General features: G+C 39.0%; 1 protein-coding gene across 3 annotated transcripts in view; it reads left to right on the forward strand.

Annotated features, from left to right (window-relative positions):
* Positions 1-10,104, forward strand: part of Pld5 (phospholipase D family member 5) — a 350,998-nt gene extending 340,894 nt beyond the window's left edge. For all 3 annotated transcript variants that reach the window (XM_070034254.1, XM_070034255.1, XM_070034256.1), the window contains one exon: positions 1,770-10,104. In XM_070034254.1, coding sequence (XP_069890355.1) covers positions 1,770-2,017 — 248 coding nt within the window. In that variant the 3' untranslated portion in view covers positions 2,018-10,104. The remainder of the gene's footprint in view (positions 1-1,769) is intronic.
* The last annotated feature ends 632 nt before the right edge of the window (positions 10,105-10,736 follow it).

Consider the following 10,736-nt stretch of genomic DNA (forward strand, 5'->3'; position numbering starts at 1 on the left):
AGTGAGGTGATATCTCAATGTTGTTTTGATTTGCATTTCTTTTATGGCTAGGGATGTTGAACATTTCTTCATGTGTCTATTGGCCATCCTTCTTTCTTCTTCAGAGAAGTTTCTCTTTAAGTCTTTCGCCCACTTATTTATTGGGCAGTTGTTTCTTTGAGGATTTGTTGTTGGGGGGTTTAATTTTTTGAGTTCCAAGTATATTTTAGATATGAGACCCTTGTCCGTTGTATGGCTAGTAAAGATCTTCTCCCAATCCGTGGGTTTTCTATTGATCTTGCTAGCTATGTCATTTGCCCTGCAGAAGCTCTGCAACTTTATGCAATCCCATTTGTCCAACCTTTCTTTGATTTGTTGTGTTTCCGGGTCTCTATTCAGAAAATTTCGGCCTGAGCCAAGGAGACCTAGGGTTTCTCCTATTCCATTCTGTAATGTTTTCAGAGTGTCTGCTTTGAGTTCAAGGTCTTTGATCCATTTGGAGTTGATTCTGGTGCAGGGTGATATATAAGTATCTAGCTTAAGTTTTCTACATGTAGTTAACCAATTTTGCCAGCACCATTTACTGAAGAGGTTGTCTTTCTTCCATTCTATTGTTTGAGCTCCCTTATCGAAGATTAGATGGCTATAGGTCTGTAGGTTCATTTCTGGGTTTTCAATTCTATTCCATTGGACCTATCATTCTTAACCTCTTCTGGAGCAGATTCTAGTTTACTACTTGGTTGAACTGTGTTCTACAAAAATTCGTATGTTGAAGCCCTATTGCTATTACCACAGAGTGTGACCTTATTTGGAGACAACGTTTTACAGAGATAATCAAGCTAAAATGGGGTCATTAGGTAGGCACCTGTCTAATAAGACTGATGGGTTATAAGAAGGGGACATTTGGACACTGGTGTGCATAGCAGGAAGACAATATGAAAGAAACCTGGAAAGAAAATGGCATCCCAAAGCCGAGGACAGGGGCTTGGATCACATCTTTCCCTAGTCCCATCAGCTCCCTCAGAACTGATCTTTCAGACACCTTGACGTTGTCCAGAGCTCTGATAATAGAAATTTCTTTTGTTTCTTTGTGGTGGTAGTGGATTCTCACATCAGAGTCTGATGCTTGCTAGACAGTAGTTCTATCATTTGTGTCATGCCTCTAACCCTGAAATTTCTGTTAAGTAACCCAGTTTATAGCACTATAAACCCAGTTTATAGTATACACCTCGAACGTATATACCTAACATGAACTTGAGAATCTGACCTTTCTTGGTATCCCTGATTGCTGTGCCGTGCACTCTGATCCTGGACCTGAGGAATGACTTACTGCCGGCTCAATGAGCATTTGTATACTCCACCAGGAACTGATGAGCTTCAGCTATTGTATGTTTGTACACAGAGATTCAATGTTGTCTCTTTGAGAAGGTAATAATTGTTCACAGATTTTGAAAATGTACTCCTATATATTTTAAGTGTTGCTGTATTTATAATGTGTCTTGTGAATGTCAGTAAGAAATAACATTTAACGAAGATGAGCTTCAGATCCCTTGTTTTGAGTTTCCACTTGAGCAAAGCTGAAGAAAATGCCAAAATAATATGCAAATATTAATATGCCATATGCACAGCTTGTTGGATTTTTTTTGAGTTCTCATGATAATTCAACCTTTCTGTCGTTATTCCTGAGTGTTTTATAGCTCTTAAAATAGAATTTGCTCTGTTTTTCATTATCGTGAAGGTATTCCCAGCGGATCCCACCTCTTCATCGTGATTCTTTTGTTTGTTTGCAGGAAACTTTGATTGGGTCGGGAATGATTTTACCCAGAATGCTGGCACGGGGCTTGTTATCAACCAGGCTGACGTGAGGAACAACAGAAGCATCATTAAGCAGCTTAAAGACGTGTTTGAAAGGGACTGGTACTCACCTTATGCCAAAACCTTACAGCCAACCAAACAGCTGAACTGCTCAAGCATGTTCAAACTCAATCTCCCCTCCCACAAGGCTGTCGCTTACAATGCGAGTGGGATCCAGCCCTGAGTGTGTGACATGGGTGGACGGAGGACAGAGCAGTCCACAGTTTGTATTTAACATAAAGGGCTGTGGGAGAGAAAACATTTAATGTCTCTCTTTTTTTAGGGGAAAAAAAGCACACTTATTTAAAATGAACGACATGTAATATCTAGCTAACAGTATCTTGGCATCATGTACACTAAATTTAAGACTTTTGTATTTGTTACTTCTGACAGAGAATGTCAACCTGGCGTAGAAATTCATTTTCATGTTTGCATACAAATTTTAAGACTTTGATTCCTGTTCCTTCCTGGTTCGAGAACTTTTTCTGCTGACCTACCAGGTTAGTTTCTTAGGAAGCTTAGCATGAGGTGAGCTCTTTCCTTTAATATCTTTTTGAGAACTGCTGAGTTAGAGAAAGGTGAGGAATTTTGCCTCAGAGAAGAGACTGATAAAACCAAGTACTTAACTTTCTAAATCATCTCCAAGATCGGTCCAGTCATCTAAGCACGAAGCTTATATCTCATGCCAGCCTTGAACACTCCTGAGAAAAGCCCTTTTTTAGTTTCCTTGTTCATTGTCTTCTAATAACAGAGGTTTTATTTGGTACCATTTTCTCTCTTCACAAAATGTTCTTAGAGCGTCCCTATTTCACCTTAACATTAGTTCCAAGTACAATAACATCTTTTGAAAATGTATGCATTTCTCAGAGTGGCTACAGAATGGAAATGGCAGTCTTCAATTTTCACCTTCCAGCTGAATTATTTTCCCCTAATCGAATTGGTTATTTTAAAACCACTGCCAGCAATGTGTATCCTTTCTTTCCAGCTCAGAAAAAATGAAGTGGCCACCTGCTAATATCCAGCAAGTCTGCATTTTAAGAACAAAGTAGTTTTTCACATTTTTGGTTGAGTTAATGGTATTTAATATAAAGGAAAGGTTTCTATGCATTGGTGAATTTTAATTTCTTTAGAATCATTATGCTGTTAAAAGTATGCCAGCAAATGTTTATAGAGCTATTTAATATACCTTCTGCTATTTAATATACCAAATGCTTTTCAGAGAAATGCAATTTAAATACTGTGCTTAACATATTTTACTAAGAAACAGAAATATTGGATTATTGTTCTATAATGTCATTGTGTGTTGTTATTTTATATCTATATCTATATAATCCTGTATTAATAGAGACTGTTGCTACACAAGAGAGGGTTATGGCCTCTTCAGAGCCCAGAGGGTATGATCAGGATGCCCACGCCCAGTGTGGTACCTGACTCCATGGCTCAGAACACCGTCCTTCCCTTCTTGTTCTCGAGTTTCTATTGCTAATGTAGAGACAGTAATCTCACCTACCTCGTAAGGATGTTGTCATGGGTAGGAGATATTTATAACTTGTTTTGAAATCAAAAGAACCTATATAAATGCTAAGCATTATACTGTATAATCTTTTTCTTGAAATAATCTTTGTGGTATCCTGATAGAATTAACATCAGGTTCTCTCCCAAGAACCCAGAAAGAAAAAAAAAACAAACCCACAACTTCCATTCACAGACATGAATGATCAGGATAGAGGAAATTTCAAACTCTGGTGAACGTCTGAATTGTGGGCATTTTAATGGAACATTCTGTTGGGTCTTTGTGTCATAAATAATGTCAATGCAAAACTAGACATTGTGCTAGGGATTACTTTTGAGGTCCAACATACTCTTGTTTTCAGAGCAAGGCCAACAACCTCATTCATCATTATTTCTAGATTTTAATATGCCAAAAAAAAAAACAGTAGTAAAAGCTGTGAACCTTACCAAATGGGTTCATATAATATCAAATGAACATTGTGGGTCATCTGGTGATCTCCTCACTTCCCTTCTGCTTATTTCTAAGTACTGCTTCCTTGGATATTTTAACTAGTCAATCAAGTGAGTTGGAAGAGAGCTGTGTTTTTAAGGGCAAATTTTAAGCATGTCTGTTTGACTAATTAGGAGTTTTCCCATGAAATTCTTTATCAGTCATAGCTAAATATTTATCATATACTCCTTGTTTAAATTGGGTGCTATCTTGCCCAACACCCAAGTACAAGTGAATTTGGTGGTGGTTTTTAAAAGAAAAAGAACAAAGAGTTGAAATAGATCGACAAATCTACTAACTTTACCCTGGGGCAAACAAGAGTAGATTTGAGAAGACATCTAAGTGGAAGAACTAAGATTGTTTCTTCATTGGCTCCTAAGTTGCCTTCTAGAGTATCTGTCCTCAACTGCAGGTTGGACTTGGAAAGATGAGCCCCTCTGCTGTCACTGTCTTTTGCATGCATCTGCAGAGAAAGAAAATGTCATCTTCGATGAAGTAACCAGCACTACTATTTCTTTCTGTGCTCCATCAACAGGACAACCTAGCAAAGTTTCCTAGGTTGTCTGTCATGCACCAGCAACTACTCAGTCCAACCATGCACATAATCATGGGTTTGCCAACGTGATGGTGAGGCCAGGAAAATGGTCACTGTACACAGGGCACTAAGTGGCTGTATGTTCCAAAGAGAGCTTCATTCTGCAGAACTTGCTTTTTCATTTTGACACTTTATGATCCTTCCAGACACTGCTTCCTCTCTTTAGATTTTATGTCTATGCTAGATAGTTTACTTCCATTCCTCCCACTCCAAGAACCCTAGGAAATATTTCTCAAGAGAAAACAACAAAAGAAAAAAGCACTTGAACTTGAGACAAATTATAGTTTCATATAGCATCCATCCAGAAATTATAAGGAGGAGAGTAACTTCTACTCCTCAAGGGTTATTCTCCAAAAGGAGGAGCAAGAAAACCAAATCAAACACAAGTTGACACTACATTTTTGGATTTCTCTGCACTAACACTAATCTAGTACCTTATTTCTGCTCAAGCCTTGATTTTGAATAGTAACTGACTCTTTCAAAATCCATCTTCTTCTGGAGTCCACAGGCCTTCAAGGGGCTAATCAGTTTAAAATCCAAGTGTGAGCAACTACAGCTTTTGTGCAGTCTTTTCTGGTCCCAAACTGCATTATTTTTATCATCCAAATATTAAATCACTGACATGCATTATCACTGTCCATATTATTGAACTCCATTCCACTGTCACTGGCTACTCTTACGTTAAAAACCTGAATCACAGCTTATCAACCACAGGAGAGATTCTGAGATTTTTATCTATGCTGTTATAAGCTCCATGCTATGTGTATATGTGAGCATACTGGCCCTGAGCCTTGAGCTTAGGGCCTGAGCACTGTCCTTGAGCATTTATGCTCAAAGCTAGTGCTCTACTACTTGAGCCACAGCTCCACTTTTGGCTTTTTTATGACTAATTGGAGATAGCAATCTCATGGGCTTTCTTGTCAGAGCTGGCTTTGAACCACGATCCTCAAATCTCAGACTCCCGAGTAGCTAGGATTGCAGGTGTGAGCTACCAGTGCCTGGCTTAACACCATGCTTTTGATACCTGAAAGCCACAGAAATGAGACCCACTAAAGTCTCACTGTCCACAACAAACCTTATCTTTTTTTTTTTTTAATTTTTTTTTGGGGTCCGGTTGTGGGGCCTGAACTCTGGGCCTGGGCCCTGTCCCTCAGCTCTTCAGCTCAAGGCTAGCGCTCTACCACTTGAGCCACAGCGCCACTTCCGGCTTTTTTCTTTTTGCTTATATGGTGCTGAGGAATCGAACCCAGGGCTTCAGGCTTGCAAGGCAAGCGCTCTACCACTGAGCCACCTTCCCAGCCCCAACAAACCTTATCTTTTTAAAAAATATTTTATTGTTAAAATAAAGGTGATGTACAGAGGGGTTACAATTACCTAAGTCAGATAAGGACTATCACACCCTTCCTTTGCTCCCACAATTTGTATGGTTCATTTTCAACATAGCATCCTGTGAGTACCTCTGCTGCCTTTGTGCACCCTTTGTCCCTCCATTTGTAAGCCTCCCCTTACACTCCTAAAGAAAGATAAATAGAACAAAAATGAAAGAAAAACAGCAAAAGGACAATTAAAAACCTCTTGTTTTCATTTCCTGGAGTTAATTTTGATAAGTATTAGTTTGTATGATCAGATGTATATATGCATTGGACCTTTCAGCTGAACCTTACCTTTGTAACATGATTCATAGACTCCTAAGGTCCTGTGGAATATAAAATGAAAAAAATAAATCAGTATCCTTAAAAGTCAAAGCAAAGCTGGTTGTCAGCAGCTTGGGTCTGTAAGTCTAGCTACTCAGGAGGTTGAGATCTGAGAATTGCTATTGTATGCTAGGGTAGGCAGAAAAGTCTCTGAGACTCTTATCTCCAATTAACCAGCATAAAGCTGGAAGTAGAGGGGGGCTCAAGTGATAGAGCACCAGCTTTGAGTGAAAAAGTTAAGGTACAGTACCCAGGCCTTGAGTTCAAATCCCAGTATTTGCAAAACATAAAAATAAAAATAAAAAGCCAATATAGACTCAGTAAGAGAAATAGGCATGTGGATCTCACCATTTTGTAACTCTGGGTACCACTTTCTCTGAATCTACGCTGTGATTTGTCTCACATCAGATTTGCTTCTCAGTGACATAGATCAAATCATGTTTTTTAACTAATCTTAATCCTTTGAAAAATATGTTTATTAATGTAGTTGGTGGTTTGTTAAAAGTGCCTCAATGAATCTAGAACTGACAGGCTCATTCCGCTCCAGGCTCTTTTCAAGTGACTTGAATACATTCTAAGACTTTTTTGTTCGTAGAAAATTTTACTCAACCAAATTCCAAAGAGAAAAAATTAGTAAAGTATAAGAATTTCTCCATAGAAACAGATCCAAGTTCCATCTGTCTCAGGAATTCTGTCCTAGAATCTACATTTTTCCCATATGCATGACCATTGGTGTGTGTTTCTTTGTCCAAAACTCACTTCATTGTTTTTAACATATAAATAATATAAAAATCTGCCTTCACTTGCAATAGAATAACCAGCCCTTGTAGTAAAAGACACTGCTGCAGGGCGCCAGTAGCTCTAATCTTAATTACTATAATCCTAACTACGCAGGAGAGACTAAGAACCAGAGGATTGTGAGTCAAAGCCAGCGCAGGTAGGAAAGTCCACAAGACAGCATCTCCAAAATAATCACAAAAAGAAACCAGCTTGAGACATGACTCAAGTGGTACAGCAATAGCTAAGCAAACAAGGCAAATAAATTGTGAAGTGATTAATTTAAACTCTGATAACAGGAGAGAGGGAGGGAGAGAGAGAGAGAGAGAAGATATTTTAGTATTGATTATTCAAATTCAGTCAAACAGCCACATATATTATTGGGGAATGCTTACATTTTTCCTTCCACGATAGTTTTTGCTAAAGCTCACTGCTGTATAACTCTTGGGAAGGAGAAATTATTGCAACTTACATTGGGCCCAAGGCAGATTGGCTAAATTAAATCATGTTCAACATTTTTGATTTGATAGGAAACAAACAGCTGGTTATCCATTTTTCATCTTGTTTTCTTAAATTAATGGAGGCTTTTTAACGGAGCCCTGAAGTCAGCTTTAATTCATAGCCTGGATTTATTTTCTATTTGAGAGAATTCCCATCTTTGGCTAAATTGTGAAAATACTGCCTTTTATGGTGACTTGATTGATATTCCTAGGAAGTTTATTTAAGAACTGTAAAAATTATCAGGGCTCTGGTGGCTCACACCTGTAATCCTAACTACTCAGAAGGCCGAGATATGGTTCAAAGCCAGCCCCTGCAGGAAAGTCCATGAGATTCTTATCTCCAATTAACCATCACAAAACCAGAAGTGGTGCTGTGGCTCAAGTGGTAGAGCACTTGCCTTGAGATGGAAAGCTGAAGGACAGTGCCCAGGCCCAAAGTTCAAGTGCCACAACTGACCAAAAAATATATATATTGCTGGGTGCTGGAGGCATATACCTCTACTCTTGCTACTCAGGAGGGTGAGATCTGACATCATGGTTCAAAGCCAGCCAGGGCAGTAAGGCCCTAATTAATCTGGAAGCAGAGCTACAGTTCATGTGATAGAGCACTAGACTTGAGCAAAAAAGCTGAAGGAGGGCTGTGAATGTAGTTTAGTTCTAAGAGTGCTTGGCTAGCATGTATGAAGTCCTGGGTTCAATTCCTCAGTATCACACAAACAGAAAAGGCAAGAAGTAGCACTATGGCTCAAGTGGTAGAGTGCTAGCCTTGAGCAAAAGAAGCTCAGGTACAGTGCCCAGGCCTTGAGTTCAAGCCACAAGATTGCCAAAAAAAAAAAGCTCAGGGACAGCACCCTAAGTTTGAACTGGCAACAGGAAAACAAACAAATTTTTAAAACTAGTGATTTGTGTGTGTGTGTGGTGGTGGTGGTGGTGGTACTAGAGACTTAACTCAGAGACTCAGACTTGAAGGTACTGCTTGATCATGCCCCCAGATTTTGTTTTGCCTACATTATTTTCAAGGTGGGGTGTGGATTTGTGCTGGGGCCAACCTGGGCTTTCATTCTCCTACTTGGACTGCCCCTGCCTCACTGCGGGTGACAGGCCTGAATCACTATACCCATCCATTGGTTGAGATGGAGTCACACATTCCAGTCTATTCCGGGCCTAGCCTGGAATGTCAATGCCCCAGACTCTGTTTCCCAATAGCTAGGATTATAGGCTTGAGCCACTGAGCCCTGCTATAAGTGATCATTTTTAGCTGACGGAACAATTATAGAGATCATGTTGTTTGTATTCTTGGTCCAATGGCAGTAAAGGCATTTGGGGACTCAAGTTCAACTGCCTCTTGCACTTATCTATCATGCTTTCTTAGATCTACATAGAAACCCTTAATCAAATACATCCTTGTCTTCTTGGCAAACCAACTTTGTTTGGGACTTGTTTTGCTTGTGCTGGGAACCAAACCCAGAGCATCACACACACTAAACTAACACTCCCGCTCTGAGCTTTATTCCCAGTTACCAATAAACTTATTTTGAGTCTAAAGTTTAGAACTTGCAAGACATCTAAACCAGCCCTTCTGAATGCTTCAATTCCTTTCCTATTTGGCTACTTGGGAAGTCAAAGAATTTGGGGTGTATAAAATAGTACCTTGCTCAAACCACACAGGATTATGGGTGAATTGGAGACCAAGACATTTTTCTAAAGGAATGTGTATTGCATATGCAAATGATGTGTGCCCTTCCATACAGAAGAAACCTGAAGCTTTCATTTGAAACTTTTGCAGAGCTTGATAATGTAGACTTTCTGAATCTGCAGCAGTCACTAATAACTTGATTTGACCAGTAGGTTCTAAATCCTACAATTTTATGGATTTCTTTTTAATTTGGACTAATGGTTGTATGAGAGACAGTCATGTGCAAGGGGCAAATTTAAACCATTGTAAGAGTGACAATTACTTGCAACTCATCTTTACTTCGTATGAGAAATTTGTAAGAGGGAAAATTCACTTTTTGTAAAATGGGCTTCAGATCTATCTTTGGGCTTCGGTCATATTGAACCTTTTAACTCCCTGTGGACTGTTTCCCATGGATGAAAATTTCTGAGAAATAGATCAACTATTCAGAGCACCTTTTAAGGCACAAATGCAAAAAAACCTCCGGCTCTAATTTAGTGTCCTTATGTAGGTACACAACCAAACTGGGAATTTCCAGGATTTAAAATGTGAAAATTTATTTCAAGGCTGAGGTGGGAAAATTTCACTTGAAAGCCAGCCCTTGCAATACATACATATATATATATATATATATATATATATATATATATATATATATGATCCCATCTCAATCAACAGATAGACACAGCAGCACATGCCTTTTACCACAGTCACACAGGAGGCTAAGACTGGAAGGGTAATGATTCCAGGCTAGGTCCAGAGAAAAAAATTCCTGAGAACCCCCATCTCAACAGAAAAGTGTTCTTGGCATGGTGGTGTGCATCTGTCATATCAGTTACAGTGAAAAATAAATAGACAAATTAAGATCTATGTCGGCCCAAGCAAAAAGAGAAACCCTATTTCAAAGAAAATTACAAGAGCCAAATGGCTGGAGACATGACTCAGGCAGAAGACTGTCTTTCTAGGAAGTGTGAAGCCCTGGATTCAAATGCTGGTAACACAGAAAAAGGAAAGAAAGAAAAGAAGGAAGGAAAGAAAGAAAGAAAGAAAGAAAGAAAGAAAGAAAGAAAGAAAGAAAGAAAGAAAGAAAGAAAGAAAGAAAGAAAGAAAGAAAGGAAGGAAGGAAGGAAGGAAGGAAGGAAGGAAGGAAGAAAAGAGAGAGAAAGAAAGGAGGGAGGGATGGAGGGAGAGAGGGTAGGAGGAAGGGAAGGAAGGAAGGGAGGAAGAAAGGAAGGAGGGAGGGAAGGAAGAAGTCAAAATTACATGACTTTATAATATAAATGAAAAGTGAAACTTTTTAAAAACAACTCAAAATATCCAATCCTATTCATGTGAATCAGCACATGATTCACACTTAAGGTTTCTGCCTTTATTAAAAGTGGAGAATATTTCTTTAAGAAGTCCATGTTATGAAAAGCAACATTTGCAAACATGTAATACAAGTGCCATAACTTCAGAAATGTCGCAGTATTGAGAGAACATTTTGAAAGTCCCATGTGGGGAAGTGTCATTGATTTGTGTCCCCAGCAATAAAGCTATATATTGTTATTCACATTTCATATATGGAATTACAGTTTTCCTGATGTCATGCGAGACGATTCCATACCTCTAATTCCTAAACAGTGAGCTATGGTCTCTGCCATGTGAGCTGTCCACACTG

This window comes from Dipodomys merriami, unplaced genomic scaffold, assembly GCF_024711535.1.
Source record: "Dipodomys merriami isolate MVZ:Mamm:240054 unplaced genomic scaffold, mDipMer1.0.p SCAF_24, whole genome shotgun sequence".
NCBI lineage: Eukaryota > Metazoa > Chordata > Mammalia > Rodentia > Heteromyidae > Dipodomys > Dipodomys merriami.